Source organism: Chamaea fasciata, unplaced genomic scaffold (assembly GCF_029207755.1).
Source record: "Chamaea fasciata isolate MVZ Bird 193981 ecotype frontalis unplaced genomic scaffold, bChaFas1.0.hap1 SCAF_2, whole genome shotgun sequence".
NCBI classification, from domain to species: Eukaryota; Metazoa; Chordata; class Aves; order Passeriformes; family Sylviidae; genus Chamaea; species Chamaea fasciata.
In genome coordinates this window covers 724880-743994 of record NW_027094087.1, presented here as the reverse complement: position 1 = coordinate 743994, position 19115 = coordinate 724880, and the positions used below count along the sequence as shown (strand labels likewise).

Genomic DNA, 19115 nt, shown 5'->3' with positions numbered 1-19115 from the left:
GTGGTCCAGGGGATCTTCTCTTCACCATGGTGCTTGCTGTTGACCCCTTTCCCATGCCACCACCCCATCCAGGGAATGAGGTCTGCCCCCTTTTCCCCCTGTCCTGCTGCCCTGTGAGGTCATTCTGACTCCTCAGGTAAAGCAGAGCTCACGGCGGATGGGGCTGCTGGAAACGGGCCTCAAACCACATTTCCAGCCATCACTGGAGTCGTTTATTTGTCTCATTTCAAAGCCATTCCACGGCTGGTTTAAATTACTCCTCCCTCGTGACCTGCTGTGCTGGTAAATGGTCAGGCTAAACAATATCCCGATATTAATTGGTGCAGTGGGATTTCGGGCGATGCTTGGAGCGGCTTCGCTCTGCTCCTGAACGTTAAGTTACTCTGCAAATGTTTTTATTGTCTTTAAGTGGGCTTTGCTGCCTGTTTACATAATTATTAATCTAATAATTGTAGTGGAATTGAGCCCTGAAAGTTGGTGGATCTTTGTGAAGGGCTGAACGAAGGAAGCGCATCAGGTTTTTGTATCTTCTGTAAATACAAGCCTCTGGAACAACTGAACTGACAGAAATCCCGCAAAAAAATGTCCCAGTTACTGGATTTTCTGTTTGCCACGCTGTGTAGGGTTACAGAAAAACTGGTAGCTAATTGCAGCCTCCCAGATGGCACCAGGAGGGATGGATTTCTCCAGCCTGTGCTGCCTTCCTTTGGCTCCCTGCAGTTCAGAGCTACGAACGCTCTTTGTAGAGGGAGGAGAGTATCTGGCTGCTTTTTGGGTGCTTTGCTGGGACAGTTTCAGGTATTTTAAAAAACTGTGCTTAAGTTGTTAACAAGGGTGTTTTCAGAACTTACTGTGAGCTTCTTTTGAAGGGCACTTCGTTGTGTTAACGGGAAAATGAGATGGGGATTGGGACCTGGGGTGGGGCTGGGAGATGGCGCAGAATTGCCTTTGCTTCATCGTTGTCCTCTTCCTCCTCCTCCTCCCCGGCACTGCTGGGTCTCCTGGGGCAGAGCAGGGAAGGGAAGGAGGAGGAAGAGGAGAAGGAGCCTGGCTGCTGTGGGGGCTGTGAGCCAAAGGAAAGGTCCTAAAAACGACCCCTGAGGAGATGGTTTGTGGAAAAGCCAGAGAAGTAACGTCTTGTTTCTCTGAGATTTTCCCCCTCTGCTCTTTGCTCCCTTTGGCCTTTTCCTTCTCGGTGTGAACGTTTTGTGCGCGAGGCAAAGCATGGTTTCCCGCTGCTGTTCAGGGATGCCAGAAGCTGGGCTGAGCTTTTTGTCACTCTTCAAACCTCGTCCCTTCTTTGGGGGCCTGACCCAGAGCCCTGGAGTGAGTTTCCCCTGATTTCAGGCTGTTGGGGCGGGCGGAAGCCGGCCGGGCTGCTCGTGTGGCAGCTTGTTCCCAGCTGCCCCATGTGCACAGCCTTGGCAGCTCCCTTGGGAAGAAAAGGCTGCAGTCAGCACTCTGCAGGGAGGGAGACACTTCTCCTTCCCCTGCCAGAGCCCAGGGCTCTGCCCAGCCCTGGTGCAGCCCTGGGAAGCCACCGGGAAAGCTGGGAGCGTTTGTGTTGCTGTGTCACGCCAGCAAAGCGCCGCTGCTGCTGCTGCTGGAGGAGCTTCTCTGGAGCTCGGTTCTCTTTGGGACTTCAAAAAAGATGTGTTACTGTAAGTCACATCGTAATTTTGCTCCTGTTACTGTATTGCAGTGGCCTCTGCAGGCACAGTCAGAGGTCATGTCCCATCACAGCTGTGCTGGCAAATATTTGTAATGTAGATCTGGCTCAGTGTCGGGGCTGTGCTTTGATTCCTGCGCTGCACAGAGCTGTCCTTCCTCCTTTAATGTACAGGGAATAACATCCTGAGAGAGGTTTTGTAGGAGTTGATTGAAAACTGCCAATAATAAAGTGCAAAATACGGGGTTTTTTTACCTCTTCCCCCTCTTTTCATGTAGGTATGTCAGCTCTGAAAAGTGATGGAAAAAAACCTAAGAAAACAAAGTTGAGAAGGGAATTGCTCTTGAAATATTCTGGGGTTGCTCATGGGTGACTTGAAAAGATGTACAGCCCATCAGTGATGTGTGACAAGGAGATCTTTGCAGACCAAGGCTGTCTTTGATAGCAGAACATCCAGAGGTCTCCAGAGCACCTGTAGTATACAGAGAGCGGAAAGGTTCAAGGTAAAACCCCCTGAACTGGCTCAGAGGTTGTTGCCTCCCAAACACAGATGCAAGGGCTGGTGCAGAACCACAGAATCTTTGTTTCGCTGTCTTGTAAAGATGGCTTTTGCTTCTCTCTTTTGTCCCTTCTTTAAAGGGCTTCCCTTGAAAATGGCAGCAGTCACTTTGTGTCTGGGCTGCATCCTCTCACTGCAGAAACTGTTGCTGCTTCTGGCCGGGATCTGTAGGATCGGTGTGGAGACGTGGCTGTGGCTGCTGGTGGAGTGGAAGGCAGGGGAGAGTCACCTCTCCTGGTGGCTTTGGCTCAGGAGGGTGGGAAAAGCATCTTTCAAGAGGAAATTCCTGGTCCCTGATGTTATTTTTAACACCCCTTTGAGTAAGAGTTGCTTCAAGCAGTAGCACAGTGGGAGCTGTGTGCATGCAGACAAAAACAGTGCCGGGAAGTTACTGGGAAAGGCTGGATGTCCCTGCAGCTTGGAGGTGGCTCTGTTGGGGGGAGGAAGCCGTTCAGGTGAATTCAGGAGCTGTTGTGAGCTCAGGTGGGCTGAGAAATTCCCTTGTAGCGCAGGCAAGGTGACTCTGGTCAGTGTGTCCACAGAGACACCGAGTGTGCATCTGCTGCAGGGTTTGTTTTCATTTGGCCTGGGAATGATGCCACAGAAAATACCAGTGGTTTTCACAGCCACTAAAATCATCAACTGCTCTTTAAATGTAAAGAAGAAGCTGGTTATTTTCTTCCAGGGCTATTTTGGGCCAACGTGAAGCACTGAAATGATGGAATGGCACTTGCTGCAGCTGCTGAAAATACCAATCACAGGATCACAGAGGCTGGAAAAGGGTCTTTTGTGCCTGATGCCCCTCATGTCACCAGCCGTGGGTGCCATGGCCAGTCATGAAAGTGCTCTGTAGATTTCCTGTGGTTTTGTTTGGTGCTGTGGCTGATACCTCACCAGCCTGGCATTTGGAGGAGGCATGGCTGTTGTTTCACGAGGAGTTTGCGTTTCTGGCACACGTTTTAGAATGCCTAAAGAAAAATCCCACTCCTTTGTGCTTCGGCTCGGTGTTTTGTTTCTGTGACTATACCCGGGAGGAGCTGCGCGGAAAGGCAGCGAGAGCCTGGTGCTGAAATATTCCTGCTAGGATTTGGAACATCTCTCCCTGCTCCTTCTCTGGCACTACTTTTGGAGTCCTTTGCAAGGGAGAACTAAACTGAAGCTGGTTTTGGCAGGATGTCAGGAGCTCACAGGTACCAGCCCTGCAGCTGGTCACCTGGCACCGCTCACAGGCAGCTCCTGTGTGCCAGCAACAACATTCTCCTCTTATTGACCACAGCTTGCAAAGCCAGAGGAGCACCAGGACCAACTGTGGTGCTGCCAAACTGCAGAGGATTTGTCGTTGTTTTCTTCCTATTGCTCAGGAACGGCGTGAGTTTGGGAAGGACGAGCTGTGTCCCTCTGTGCAGCAGTGATCCGTGGGTCTCGCCGGGGCTGCTCCGGGGTCCAGGGCAGTGTTCAGCCCCTGAACCCTCCAGCTGGGTGCGCTGGGGCTGCTCGGCTGCCTCTCCGCTTGTGCTCCATTTGACAGCGGCCTTTTTGTCCCGAGCTCCTCTCGGAGTGCAGCTTCACTTTGGCCGTGCTTTTGCTGAAGGTGTCTGCTGTGTGTTAACCTTGGCCACGGTGAGGGCTGCACGTGGTGTTCCAGATGAGGTCAGTGTCTTCTGCTGCTTCTGCCAGGCAAGGCCTGCTTGGTGCAGCCTTTGATTTACGTTTGCTTTTCTTGGCATTTCTGTCACACTGGGAGCTCCTGGCCCTCTGGGATCGATATGAGACAAAAGGTCTGTTCTGTGCTGTGACTCTTCCCGGCTTTGTGTCCTCAGCACAAGTCACAGGCACATTTCATTTTAATGTGTCGGCGCTGAAAACATGAAAAAACTCGAGTGAGGTAATTCTCTCCTCAGCACAACCTCTGTGCAAAGTTTCTTATGCAGATCATAATTCCTGTGCCAGCTTTTGTCATCTTCAGCTCCACTAGTAGTTTCCTGGAAAGGTGTCTTCTGCCTTTCCTCCTCTGGAAAATGGGTCATCTTCTTGCAGGGAGTGATGAAGAGTAGCAGGCAGGAATTAATTCAGTTTCCAGTTTCTTCCCGTGTCATTCCCGGTTCCATCTCTCAGCTGTGCTCTCCGGCCTGGCATTCCATTGAGAGACGGATGGATACATCACTGCTGGGATCACTTGTTCTGCAGTGCCGGGCAGGATCCTGATCTGCAGGTTTTAATATAAAAATTCTTGCCCGTATCCCTGTGGTTGCTTCTCAGATAGTTTTGGGATGCAGATTGAAAGCTGCTGCTGACTGGCGCATTTTGAACTCTGGATTTTGCTCCTGATAACCTCAGATGTGATGATTCACATGCCTCTCCTGACGCTGCACTCCCTGGAAAAGGAGGCAAAGCCTTCATTTTAGTTGGAGGCCACACTCAGAGCTGATGGGTATCGGCTTTCCACCCTGAGCCGCCTTAGCCTGGCTTTGGTAGTTCCGACTTTTCCTCTCCGGAGCATTTGCTGATCCATCCTTTTTCTGGCTCTGCTCCCTTCCCACCTCTTCCCAGGGTGGGGGCTCACCCCCTGAGCCCCGAAGGTGTCTTCTCCTGGGATTTCCATCCCTCGTGGGTCTGGTCCCCTCTTAATTAAAGAGGCAACACCCAAACGTGTGGCCCTGGGGTTGTGTGTTCCTCCCTCGGGGCGGAGCCGCGTCAGGAGATGTGATGGACGAGTCGTGACTGAAACCGGTCAGCCCAGATCAGCTGAAGCCATCAGGTTCTGTCAGGACGTGCAAGATAAACCCTGAATGCTTAATTTACCTGCAGCAGTGCCAGGCTGGTAGCCACCAGCCCAGCTTTGCCTCGGTGGCTCCTCCATCTGCCTGCTGGAGGAGCGGGGCTGTGGATGGTGATGCCCGCAGGGCAGGTGGGGCTGGCAGCAGGAGGGGTGAACACACAGGCTCTGATCAAACACGTTTCCCAGTCGGGTTTTGGGAAGCTTGGGCTCCTTCTTGTTGCTCCCATCGTCTCTGGCAGCGCTCGGAGCGGGCAGAGGGTGGGAATCCTGGGGGAGTCCTGGCTTAGGGCCTGGGTCAGTGGCTGTCTCAGCATCTTCACTTGTCCCTGCCCCACCAGAGAGCCGTGTCCGTGCTGCCACTGACATGTCAGGCCGTGAACTCCTGGCTGGGGGAAGTTTGGGATGTTCAGTGCATGCTTTCTGCTGTTTGGACAGAGCTTTCCTCCTTAGTCACCCAGTACCCTTTCCCTTTGGGATGTGGCTGTGGTGGGTGTTTGTGCAGCTATGAGAGTGATGTTCACAGAGAGAAGGGGGCTCTGGAATCTGGCAGCAGGAATCCAGCCCTGCAGTGCTGCAGCTTCAGCCTCTCCATCCCACCCCAGTGAAGCATGAGCCCCGAGCAGTGCTGGTTTAAAAGCACAAGCTCACAGAGAGATCCTGGTGCCAGAACTTGTGCAAGGCATGCTGTCGTCTGCAAAGGACATCCTTTGCTTCGGTCTTTTTTCTTACTACGCACTTCCCTTGTGGCCTCGGCGTGGAAGTTACGGTGCTGTCCTTTCTCCTGACCCTGAGGCAGTATTTGAGGAACCTTACCCAGCTTTGGTGCTCAGGGAGGTTCCTCATGCTCCCTCAGAGAGAGAGGGACCAGAAGGGGAAAGCCCTGCAGATGGTGCCTTTGCCCGAGTTGTGTTTCACACCGGTTTTTCCGCAGACCTCTGGAATCCCTCCCTAGTACTTAAGTCAGGGTGTCTAAAATTAGATACTTCGTATCTCAGGCACCATCTTAATGATCTGTGTGAGGTCTTTGGCATTGCTTGAAAATCAGATTACTTACCTCAGTGCTTAAATGAGGAGATACGCTAAGCACTTCCTCTCCAGTTCCCCCCACCACAATTATTGCCCTTAATTTTTTTTCCACAACATTTTAATCCTTCACATCCTGTCTCGTCGGTCACTCAAGCCAAGGGTTTCAGTTTTTACTGCTGGAGCCTGTGGTGCTGGGTGGTTCTTCTGTGCAGGCAAGGTCCCACTCCTTGGCTGTACAGTGAGAGCTCCCGCAGATCCATTTGGAGCTCTGTCTCCTGGCCTGAACATTTTCTTGTTACTTCTCCATCTTTTTAGTGCATTTGGCTCGTCCCACCCTTGCTGTGTATCTGCAGTTCTCTGCTCCTTTGGCACAAGCAGAAAGCCCTTTTTAAGCAAAGTGTAATAACAACAACATAGAACCTCACGGTAAATAAACAAGCCACACCTTATTTTTTCATTTCAGCTGCGTTTTGGGAATTCTTTTAGTTTTTCAAGTGTGATGTAAATGTACGCGCAGCCCTTGCAGCCTCCTCGGAGGCCGAGTGGGCTTCTCCTTCCCTGCAGCCCTCGTGGCTGGGCTTAGTCTGCCCCACAGGCTCCAGGGAGTTGCCCTCCTGGCTTCCCATAGATTTGCTTATGCCTGATGATCTGAAATTAGAATCCTTCCCCTGCTCTGCCCTTTGCTGGAGACGTGCAAAACCTTGCAGATTCCCCCCAGGGCAGAGAGGGGGATTTTCCCACCATTAAAAATAAAAGGGAAGGGAAGGAGAAAGAGTTAAGACATGCTCAGGTAGTTGTAAAAACGATTGAAAAACAAACAAACCCACAACCGTGTCAATTATTCACATCCCCTCTATAAATAGAGAAGCCCTGGAGAGGGGGCTTTCCCTTGGGCTACCTGCTCTGCTCTTCCATTAATTTCTTGCCAAGGCCCCACGGTGCTTTCTCAGTGCTGTGCTGCCGGTTTTGTTTCCTTTAGCTGGGATTTGGGGATGGCTGACTGTGGGCTCTGTGGAAGTTTAAGGCCTCTTGACAAACCTCCCTCCCTCCCTCCTTCTCTTTTTGCTTTTTCTTCCCTCCCTTGGCAATTGTCATCGGGGCGGTGCTGCAGCTGGAGGAGCAGGGCTTCCCACACCTTCCCCTTTAGGAGTTCTTCTCAAAGGGAATGTGGGTTTGTTTTTCTTTGCCCTCCTCTTCATCTGGAGGATCACCAGCATTGTTCTCGCAGCCGTGACAGACACGGAGGTTGCGTGTGAGCGAGACGCTCGCAGGGAGGTTTTGCAATTGAAGCTCTACCAGCCCGTGCTTGGGGATGGATGGATGGATGGATGGATCCCCGACCTTTCTGCATGGTCCTTGTCATCAGACCCTCATTTCAGGAGCAGCCATTCTCCTCAACAGGTAGTAAAAGCCATGCGTGGTTTGAAATTAATTTTTCTCACAAGCAGTGCCGGGTTGAAATTAATTTTTCTCACAAACAAAAGGCTTCTATGACATTTGAAATGTCATAGAAAGAAAACACGGAGAGGAGCACGTTTGTCATTTATTTTTGCTGCTTTAAAAGTCAACGAGCTTCTGCAATCCTCTGAAGTTGGTCTTGGGGCTCAGTGTCAGATTGAGAGTGGGGAAGCTGGGAGCATTTCTGGATTGCGTTTCTGAACAAAGGCTTGGGCACAGAGCAGTCTCTCCTCCGTCCATCCATCCTTCCATGGATCCATCACTGGTGTGGCCTCAGCTCGAGGCGTGGGGGCAGCTTTGGGCACCACAGTTTAAGAAGGATCTGAAGCTACTGAAGAGCGTCCAAAGGAGGGACGCGAGGAGGGTGAGGGCTCTGGTGGCTTGCTGAAGTGTCTGTGCAGGGCCAGGAGCTGGGCTCTGATCCCTGTGGGTCCCTTCCAGCTCAGGATATTTTGTGCTCCCTCGCCTGTGGGTTTTTTGTTGCGAAGGACAGCGCAGGGAGATGGGATGGGATGGGATGGGGAGGGCCAGAACCCTGGAGCACAGGAGAGCATTTACCTCGCTCTCAGGGCAGGGCATTGCCTGGGCTGATTTCAGCAGCAGTTCATATGAGCTAATAACTCTTAACTAACAAAATGTGGCCTCCAGTCACAAATCAGGGGCCTGATTCTCCATTTCAGGAGATGGGATTGAACACTGGAGTTACAGTGGCGTGGAACTGGGATGGTGGGTGGGGAGCACAGCCCGGAGCTGCTGATGAATGTTGAATGGTTTCTGTGTGGAATGCCTACTGCTTCCTGTCTCTGTGCGTGCGTCCTGCTTGATGGTAGGGTTACTGAGGGCTTCTCCAAACCGGATGAAGATGTACCTAACAACCAAGTGCTTGCATTTGAAATCTGACAAAAAGAATGCCTCGTTAAATGAAAAAGTAGAAATAGAATTGAAAGAGAGCTCTCATCCTTCTCGCCAACTTTTCCCGTTCCCTGGACAAGGGGATATATTTGCACACCGATTTTTTTCATTCTGAAAAGGAGGATTTTCGAAAGCTACAGCTTCCGTGTTTTTCATCCATTAATGTTCCTGTCAAACGTCCGCAAGCAAAAACAAAACAGCTGTGCTGGATTTTTCTCCAGACTCTTGTCATCGCAAACCGCTCCAGCATGTGGAAGTCAGAGCTCTGTGCTGTACCTGGAGTCCCAGGTAGCAGATGCGAAGAATAATGAGGCACTTCTTTAATCTGTTCTGCTTCCTTGCTCTGCGTTGAATCCATCCGTGGAGGTTTCCTGCGCTCCCGCGGCCGGGATTGGCGGCACGGTGAGCCCTGTGGGAACTCCTTGGCCTGGTTTTTGGAGGCACTGTGTTGTGGCTGTGCAGTAAATACAGCTGTGCTGCTTGCAGACCTTCAAAGGACGCGGGGAGCTGCTCTGACGTGTGCAGGCGCTGGCTCCGCACACCAGGGATGTGCCTGGGTGTGTCGGGAGCAGTCCGTGCTGACAGGGGATGTTCTGTCTCGAGGGTGGAAGTTTGAAAATCTTTATTTCATTTTTTAAAAGAAATTAGATCAATTGTTTAATGTGTCAGCGTTTACAGCTGTCCGTCTCCCCTGAGAACAGAGTGGTGGGCCGCTGCTCAGCTTCCCCCTTGGCCAGTCTCCACGGGAGCATGCGAGGGAGCAAACGTATCCAGAAAGGGCTCTGTGCTGGAAAGGAAGTGATGGGGCTGTGCTCATGTTCGCTTCAGCCCTTCCTCCTGGGTGAGGAGCGTGGGCATCACTTTTTGCCCTGATGGACCTTCCAAGACCTTGCTGAAAGGTGGAAGGAAGGCTTTGCTGGAGGCTGCTTCAGAATTCCAGAAATTCTGCTGTGGCAGAGCCTGGGGCTGTAGGAACGAACCAGGATGCTGAGGGCTGTCCCAGTGCATATTAATGTCAGACAAAGTCTGAAAAACTGACGTTCTTCTGGAAAGGTATGAGTTGGTTTAATTTAGGAAAGGCCATCCGAGTTGTGGAAGTTAATGGGGACAAAACTTTTAGGCAAGAGTTGCAAATTCTTGTCTTTCGGAGGAGCTGTGCTTGCCCAGTACTCACCTGTTGGTGGCACAGGATGTTGCCAGCCCTTCAGGTGCACCGGAGCAGTGTGAGGATTTGGGTAAGGCAGGATCCAGGTGTAAACATCCCTCTTTTAACAAAGGGCTGCCAGGAGAGAAGGGGTTTTGCTGGAGGAGCACGGGTGGTGTGTGGAACGGGCTGCCTTGGAGCTGCTTTCTCAGGGGAGTGACCAGAGTTTGTGTCACCCTGGAGAAGATTTTACTGAGTCACCAAACTTCTCAAAAGCCATGTCAGGGTGGAAAGTCTGATAAAATGCTGGGCTGTGTTTGTTTTGTTCTCCTTTCGGTCAGGTTTGATGTGAGCAGAGATGGTCACAATTCCCTTTCCTGGGGCTGAGGAATGCTCGTGGCAGGGTTGCTCCCTGTGCAGTGGTGCAGGTGGGGAGCCTCTTGCCTGTAGGACCCTTTTTGTCAGCAAGATTCCCCTCTTGGAGATTATTGGCAGCTGGCACAACAATGAGTCCATTTCAATATAAATGAGCTTCATTTTATTAATTTCTGCCAGCTCCTGAGCAATTCATGAACTGCTTTTCAGATCTCAACCAACAGCTTGGGGAGCAAAGAAGGAACGTGAAGGAAGAGAAAGAAAACGAGAATATTTTTAAATTTACAAACAGCAAGTGGCTCTCATCTCTTTTGAGAATCCAGCTGAGAGTGGATTCCCCACCAAGCAGCTTTTAAGAACATGAAGGGCAGCAGTGATCCCTGCCCAGGGTTTTTGTTCCTCGGGACCTGTGGGGAAGTTTATAGCTCTCCCAAGTTTGTGTGCAGCGTTGAGGTGATGTTTTAGTGCTGGTGCTTGGCTGGGTGAAGGGGAATTTGGGTGAGAGCTGGATTGGGAACACACTCAGCCCCTCCCAGGCCTGGGCTAGAGCTCCTTGCAAGGAGCTCACCAGTGGTACCAGGCCCGGAAAGGGCTGGGGGTTGGTACCCACAGGAGCTCAGTGCCTGACTTGAGGGCTGTCCTAAGGGCTCATCTCAGGTCTAGGTAAGCAAAGGCTGGGCTCTTGTCTCTGCGCCTTTGTGAGCACAATTAACCCGAGAATCCTTTCCTTGCTCACAAAACCAGATGTAAACGCTCTGCCCCGATGTCTGATTCCCCCTTGGAAAACGGTAATGAAATCCCTGCCTGGAAAACAGCCCTTTCCATAAATGAGGCAGTCCGCAGAGAAATCTCCTCGGAGGCCTCCCAGCGTCTCCTGGGCGGTTGGGTTCCCCTGGCTGCCAGAAATTCAGCCCTGCTTTGTTGGAAGGTGCCTCTCTTGGTGGTCTTCTTCAGCTGCAGGTGTGGTTTTGGCCCCGAGCTGAGACAGACCGGCCTCAGCGAGGGAATGTTCAAGTCTGCGGGGATTTTGGTTGTGCAGAGATGTGGGAAGAGGAGCTCTCTGCGTCCTGTGGTTGGGGCTGGCGGTGCTTGACCGGGTTTTTCATTTATTCTGCCACCATCAGCTTCCATCATCCGAATTTGAGCACAGCATTCCGTGCTGTCCTGCCCGGCGCTCCTTAGGTAAGTGCTGATGACAGGCCCCCGGCAGAAGATGCTCCTGTAGAGCCCTCCCTGCTAACCCTTTGTCTGATTTGTTTTTCTCCCCTTTCTCCCCAGGTTTTTGGCATGTAGTCATAGACTCTGACGCGGGAGTAATGGAGTCGCTGAGTGGCAGGTGCTGACAGCTTCTGCAGTCCCAGTAACTGCTCACTTTGGGGTCATTTGCAATTCTGGGCCTCTAAATGCCACAGCTCTCTGGGGGAAGGTTGCGCTGGATACCGGGACTGCCTCGGAAGGTACACGTGCGTCCCTGTGTGTTTCCGCAGGGCTTTGCTGTGCTCGGGGATGCTCGGGGAGGGCAAGGCGTGAGCTGCATGTTCTGGGCACCCGGCTTGGCAGCACTGGGGCTTTTCAGCGGCTGTCGAGCAGCTCCTGGTGACATCCCTCCCTCCCTCCCTCCTCCTCTTACTCGAATTGCCTGCAGGGCCTTTCTGGAGTCCATCCCGTGCTTTAACACATGTGAGAGCGGCTCACAAAAAAGAAGTGGCTGGTTAAGAGGTTGTGATGTGAAAACAATGAAATACACCGCTGGAGTTTCTGAGAAACTCAAAGGCTTTCTGTGGAATTTCAGCCTCTCTGTTGCCCTTTTGAAAAAGCGCATTTTAATGACAATGAAATGTGTGTGTTCACACTTGGTTATTAGTCTTGTACGTTTTTTCTATGTGGTTCTGGTGAGTTCAGTAAAAATCTTTGTTGTTGGCTGGCAGATTTTAGCAGAAGTTTATTTCTGTAGGCTCGCTGCCCGCTGTGGATTTGATCATTGTTCTGGTTCTCACAGCCTTCGAGCTACGCTCCAGGAGAAAAATACAGATTTGTCACCAGGGCCTCCCACTAGAATCTAATTTTAAATTTGCAATCTGTTGTCTTGTGAGGTGCTTCAAATTTGGTTGGAAATTTAGTGTTTTTCAGATACGCTTCTGGAATCTAGTGGTCCAACCTTTTGCAGGTTTAAGAGTTAGTAACATAGGTTTAATTGAAATGAGTATTCTGGTGTTGTAATTGTTTTAAGAAATAATTTAATATCAGGGTAGGGGAAGAGGAAGGAAAATGACTGTTTTTAAAGGAAATTACGTTCTCTGAGTGGGCCATCATCAGTGGCCATCCAGAATGTGATATAATTTACGTGTGACCATTTCATGGAAGAGTCATCCAGCAAAACCTCAGCAGTTCAGCTGGAGGTCAGTCTGCCTTTCCAGTATACCCAGTGTAGGGAACGCTGCTTTTCCAAACCTTTCCTGCAAAACTCGTGTTCTCCCTGCTGGCAGCCTAACCTTGATGTCAGTCTGCAGTCTGAGCTTTCAAAAAGCGCATCTCATCCCCCTGTCCTGTCTCTTGTTGTGCAAGCTGGCTTAAAGGTGACTTTCTTGAAGTCACCACAGCTCTGGCATTTTCCCGGCGCTGAGCCGGGAAGGAGCAGGTTTTCTGGGAGGGAGAGCCCTTTGCCAGCGTGGATGGTCAGGCCACCTCTGTGAGGATGCGGCGGCAGAAGTTGTCACCCCTCGTTTGCCTGGCTCGGGCTGCAGGTCCGAACCTGGATCTTCCGCGTCTCCGGCGAGCGCCTGAGTCGGGGCGCTGGTGCCTCTTCCAGGAGACGTGCCTGTCTCCCTGCTTTGCCTTTCAAACCTCTCCCTCCCAGAGAGAGGGGGGTTTCGTCAGAGGCCCTCTATTCCCACAAAAAGTTTGGGTTCTGGTGAGTCGACGTTTTCTGCTGGAAGACGTCCAGGCGGTGCTCGCAGCGTGGCCCCGTGCTGATCTCTGCGAGGTGCGGGGTAATTCACAGCAGATTGCCCACACCACCACGGACCTGTCCAAAGCGTGGAGATGTGTCACACTCGATCCCTGTCATATCCCGGTGCCACCTCGATGGGTCTTTAAGGGTGGCCTTTGCATTTGGCTGCCCGAGCTAACAAGGGGAGCCTTTGTCCTACCAGCACTTGCGTGCAGCTCCCATTAACATTACTCATTTTCTTAATTTGATACAGATTTTTTTCACTGAGTGTGCTAAATGCAGTTAAGCCACAGACAGGCAGCATCTGGCAGTCGTGGCGGAGCAGTTTGAGACGCTGTTGCCCCAGGGTGTCTGCTGTGGCCCGTGGGAGGGGGAGGCTGGGGCTCCCCTCCCCTGCCCAGCTCCGCTCGCTGAGGATGCCGGCGTCTGTAGCCCTGCCAGTTCCCCTCTCGGGCTGCCTTTCCACATCTGCCTCAGCTCACCTCACGGCTCCCTGCTGCCAAAAAACGAGGAGGTGTCACTCGCTGTCCCTCCTCCTGGCTGCTGCGTCACCCTCCAGAGGCATTGTCCGCTCCTGTCCCTGCTGTGTCCCCTTGTGCTGCCCTGGTGCGTGCCAGGCCAGCTCGCTAGCTCAGCAAAAACCCACTAATAAGCTCTTCTTTTTGTTGGGTTTTTTTTTTCCCCCTCTGGATTTATTCTCTGCTGTTTTAGTGGACTCTGCTGCACGAGCACTTGATTTGGTTCAGGGTAGCTGCTGGAAATGCTCAGCCAGCAATGCAGAAGGGAGGCAGAAGCGAGGGTGAGAAGGCAGGATGGGGGTCCCTTTCAGAGGACCCCCCTCAGCTTGACCTGGTGGGGTCGATTGTCCCACCCAAGCTGTGCCCTGCATCTCCCGGGGGAGAAGATGGGCTCTGCCAGGGGATGTGACACACTCGGGGCATGGCTCTGCCCTGCATGGCCGCAGCTGGATCAGCTGCACTGCCTGCAGCCCTCTTGCACCCACTGGAGAGCGTTCCTGCAGCCGGGGATTCAGTGGGGTTAGGCAGGGCCTTTCCAGGGTGCAGGAGTGAGGTGTGGGCTCACTGATGGCCCTTCGTGGATTTGCAAATGTCCTCACCCAAAGCGCCAATCCTCGGAGTTAAAAAAGGTCAGCTCTGTGCTTTGAAGTCTGACACTTCTTGCCAGTCTCTAGCAGCTACTTCACTGTGTGAAATCACTCCCTGAACATTCCTTCTGTGGAGAGAAGACTTCCCTCCTTCCAGGAGAGTGTTATTTCCTCTCGGGATGCAGCCTGAGCTGCTGCTCCTTTCCTCCCCAAGCCCGTTTGTGGTCCCGTTGCTCTTCTGGCTGGAAGAAATCTTGCCTGGTGTGGTCGGAAGGTAAAGAATCATTCCAGGTTTCAAGAGGACTTGTAAAACTGCTCGTTCTCCTTAGGATGAGAAGGCATGGCTGGGGATGGGGTGGAGGGCTGGAGACTGGGGATAAGTGGTGCAGGCTCTGCCGGGCTGTGCAGCCGGTGGAAATCCCGCTGCATGGAAGTGTGGTCAGCAAGAACCAAAGCAGCAAAAGCTTTGCCCCGAGAGGGTTTCTTCTGCAGGACAAAAGCATTGAGGTCTGGTTTTAGGTGTCTGCCGAAGAAAAGACGCGGGTTTTGTACTTTAAAATGTTCTGTAGGCAAAAGCTGGCTGTTTTTCAATCTGTATCAAAGAGCTGTGGCTCTTAGGAGGTAATAAACCTTTGTCAAGGGATTGATAAAGCTGTCTTTTTCTTTTTTGTTTTAAGATTTAAACCTGCCCTTTCTTCAGTGCATTTATTCTTCTAAGCAAGTCATGGCAGCCCAAGGGAGTTCTGCCATTCATTTCAGTAGGTGTAGGGCATTTCCTGCTGTCGTTTACTTCACGTGCAGTTGCATTTTTGTTCAATACAGAAATGCCCAGATATTTACGGTGTTGTCTGTTGCTCCGGCACTGAGCAGCATTGAACTGGTGCTTCTGTCTATAGAGATAGTGAGGGAAAATACGTGGTTGCATTCATTCTCCCAGCGTCTGGATCAGTACCCATCAGCATCCTGGCAAAGGAGAGGAAATTGCCCCACGAAATGAAAAACTCCAGATTATTTTACCGTCAGGGCAGCTTTTTTATTCTCAGCCAAAACTAATGGAAATACCTCAAAACAAAGAAGTTTTGTCTTGGAATTTATTTTCGAGGTTGATGGACTCTTTTTCTCTATGTGATTGTCTTGTGTGTAATTCAGGGTCTCCTGTTTAATTTTGAACGTTGGCATTTACTTTTCTTCTTCTTCTTCTTCTTGCCGTTAGGCCAGGAGGAAGGACCCAGTACTACTGACAGAATATTTCTGACATTTGTTGAGTGAGATCACAGACCTCAAAAGTGTTTTCCAAGGTTGAATCAGATCATCACTCCCACCACCTGGATGGGAAACCTGTTCCACGGCGGGACGTGCACAGCTGAATAATGCAGGAGGCTGGGGCTGGGGACACAAACCCCATCCCTGTGTTCCAGCTCAGATCAAAGAGCTCAGATCTGCTTATCTGCTTCAGAGGGAGTGGGAAGGAGAGGTTATTTTTGTATAGTCTGAGTCACTCATGCTGATTTATTTTTCATAATATGGCTTTCTTGTGTGGGGCTCTCTGTACCTGCTTAATGTTGCACAGTTTTTTTGGTTCCAGAAATCAAACCTGTCATTAGCTCGCTGCCAAATGGGTGGATTTGCGCTTTGCAATTTGGTGCTTCACTTTGCAGTCCCTAGCCAAAAAAAAAAGGTGAAGTCTCAGCTAAAGGTGCACATCCCTCTACTTTTCAGCATCTGTTACCTGGAGATAAACAAGAGCTGTTGATTTTTTGAGTTAGTTGGCCGGGATGACGAGGCTGATGCTGAGAGTCAGGCGGATGTGCGCGGAGCTGAGATGGCACCGCGGGGCTAAACCGGTTCCAGTTCCCACCGAGCTCCGGCCTTCACTCCTTCCCTCTTCAGCTGTCTGCCTGTTTGCTCCATTCTGATGTAACTGTATTTCTGAGTTCCCTGGTACGGCCCTGACTCCCGTAATTAATTCTCTGGGATTACTGCTGCAGTGCCTGCGAGGATCTGCGGTGTAAGCTTTGGGACAGGTTCGGTAATTCCTGAAATAAAGCAGCGGCTGTTGGTGTTTTGGGGTGTCCGTGTGCCTCCCTCCCCTAACGGTGCCCTCTGTGTCCCCCGCAGACCGTGACGCCATGGGGAACGCCGAGAGCCAGAGCGTGGAGCACGCCTTCTACGGGGACAAGCAGCCGGGGCTGGGCCGCAAGCACACGTCGCGCTCGCTGCGCCTGTCGGGCAAGGCCTCGCGCCGCGCCCGCCACGCCTCCTCGGGCAAGATCATCCACCGCAGCTCGGAGGTGAGCACGCGCTCCAGCAGCACCCCCAGCATCCCGCAGTCGCTGGCCGAGAACGGCCTGGAGCCCTTCGCCCCCGAGGCCGCGCTGGAGGACTTCGGCAGCGCCATGTGGGTGGAGCGCGTGGACGTGGGGCTGCGGCCCGTGTCCTACCACACGGACTCGTCGGTGACGCCCAGCGTGGACAGCAGCACGGCGCTGACGGCCGCCTCGGTGCACAGCATGCCGGGCTCCGAGGAGAGCCGGCTCTACGGGGACGAGCCGCCCTTCCTGGCCGAGGGCGACGGGCGGGCGCTGCGCTACGCCGCCAACGGCGCCGCCTTCGCCGACGCGGCCGCCTTCAAGAAGAAGCGCTCCAAGTCGGCCGACATCTGGCGCGAGGACAGCCTGGAGTTCTCGCTGTCCGACCTCAGCCAGGAGCACCTGACCAGCAACGAGGAGATCCTGGGGCTGGCCGAGGAGAAGGACACCGAGGCGGCGCAGGGCCCGCAGGCCGGCGGCAGCCCGCAGCCCCTGGTGCCCTGCCAGCGGGCCAACTCCATGAGTGACCTGTATTCCCCCAAAAGCCCCGGCGCCGCCATCAACGGCGGCCCCCGAAACGCCTTCGGGGGCTACTGCCGGAACCTGGCGTCCGACCTCCCCGAGCTGGGGAGCCATAAGATGGCCTCGGCCACCGCCGAGGACGCGCCCGCCTCCTACAGTAACTACAACACGCTCCCCTGCAGGAAGTCCCACTGCCTCTCCGAAGGGGCCACCAACCCCCAGATGAGCCATAGCAGCAGCATGCAAGGCAGGAGGGCCAAAACCACCCAGGTAAGGCGGTTTTCCGCTGCGCTTTGGCGTTTGCTGGGCTGGGTCTGCAGATGGAGGTTTTCCGGGCTCTCCCAGGCTGTGTTTTCTTTCGACACCCCCTTTCCAAGCAGAGAGCTGAACTAGCCGGTCTCCAGAGCTGGCTCGGTTCCATCACTGTCCCTTCCTTATCTGCAGCTCTCCTTGGGCCTTTTCCACTCTTCACTGCCTCTGAGAAAGGGAAATCTGCGTTTGCCAGCAGAAGATTTCCCTGCATGTTTTGCAGTGCTGACGGCTCCTTTTTTTCCAGGATAGCTGCCAAAGCCGATCGCTCCTCTGCAGAGTCGTGTCCCCCCTTCTGCCCTCCCTGCCTTGTCGCCCTCCCCTGCCTGCACTCGGGGCTGGAGGCAAAGAAAAAACCTGTCAGTGTTTCCCCTCCGTGCTAGACACTCACTGGGCTGAAATTTCCCTCTTCTAATTAGCCGATGTTCGTGTCCGTGCAAAACATCTCCCCAAACACAGCCCTGGCACTGCCAGGCCTGCTGTGAACTGGGAAATGGTGGGGTGTGGAGATGGATGGAGGAGATGCTGCTCCTCTGAGCCAGGGCCAGCACAGAGTCAAGAGCAGCTTGGCTCTCAGGTGCCCCTCCTGCACTCCGGACACCAGGCCTGTGATCTCTGGGCTTTCCTACACGTTTTCCTGCTTTTCCCTGTCCTGTCTGATGGAGTTCTTCCTCAGGCTGCAGGCAGTGGTTCTGCTGGCAGTTCGGTGGCAGATGACTTGTAGAGAGGGGCAGGAAGGAGTTCCAAACTCTGCTCTCCTCTCCCAGCCATGCCTGGCACACGCTTTTGTGGGCAGATTGTGCTCGGTTTGAGTTCATTGGGATCTTCTGAGAGCAGAGGTCCGGCTGCCTGGTGGAAGAGCTGGCAGTGGTGTGTTTTACGTGCACTATTCTCTAGAAATGGCTCAGAAACGTGGCCTGGGGACGCAGAGCAGGGATGGGGCAGGCCTGCTCCTCTGATGCCGTTGCCTGGCTCACCCTGTGTGCTGTGCAGCGCCTGACCCAGAAAAGGGGGAGAGGTGCACATTGGTGATGGCCAGAGGCTGGCCAGCACTCGTCCTGCTGCTCCCTGGCCTCCAGCAGAGACCCCAGAGATCCCAGCCTGGGCAGCAGACACCGGGAGCCCGTGTCCCCCCATCCACTGGCACTGACTGGTGGGAGCTGCTGGGATGGGGCTGCTCAGGGACCCCCTGGTTGTGCCTGGTCTGTGGAGATGGGCTGCTGCTAAATGTAAAACTGACGTGCTGGGACAGATGCTGCAGCATCCCACATCAGCAGCTTTGTTCTTCAGAGTCAGCTCTTCATGCTCGGAGGTGAAAAGCCTCCGGTGTGCCAGTGCAGGATAAAAACCTAGAGAACAACAAGAAGCAAAAAAAAAACCCCCAAAAACCCATAGATGGTTTTTGGCAGCCTTGGACCTAACAGCTTTCCTGAAGACTGTTGGGTGCAACTGCTGCCTGCAGCCCGCTTTCGAGTGTATTTAAGGAAAAGGAGAACGGAGTGAGTGATGAACAGCCAAGCAGTTTTGTTTTTCTTCTTGGTGCCTATCCTGGCATTCAGAAGATTCCTCCGAGGCATGTAGTGAAAGTCTGGAATTCAAGTAGTATTTTGTGAAGCCTCAGCCGTACCCAGGGAAATTATTTTGTGGGGCTGGTTTCACTAGATGTGTCTCCCAAGAGCGGAGATGACTGCTGTGAGGAGTCTTAGCAGTGATTATTACCACGGATAAATTCAACAAAATTAAAGCTTTGCAAAGGTCAGAATTCCTCCTCCCAAGTCTTTAATCCCAGCAGCATCCTGTAAGTATAAGATAGTTGTCAGCAGTGAAGTCATGTCAGCCCCAGCCTAGCCTGAGCAAGCTTAGGGAAACGACTGTCATTATGTGTTTAAAAAGGCAGAAATGGAGTCCAAATTTGCACACAAAGTGAGAGGAGTTCCTTGGTGAGCCCAATGAGGTGGCTCTGGATGGGCTGAGGGGAGGGAAGTGACCAGTCTGTGT

At 52.7% G+C, this 19115-nt stretch overlaps 1 protein-coding gene across 1 annotated transcript in view; it reads left to right on the top strand.

The window, feature by feature from the left end:
- The window catches only part of TIAM1 (TIAM Rac1 associated GEF 1), a 133113-nt gene that overhangs the window by 51166 nt on the left and 62832 nt on the right, over positions 1 to 19115 (top strand). Inside the window, exons 3-4 of the mRNA XM_066207232.1 lie at positions 11201 to 11379; positions 16096 to 17078. Of these exons, the coding sequence (XP_066063329.1) occupies positions 16107 to 17078 (972 nt within the window). The 5' untranslated portion in view covers positions 11201 to 11379; positions 16096 to 16106. The remainder of the gene's footprint in view (positions 1 to 11200; positions 11380 to 16095; positions 17079 to 19115) is intronic.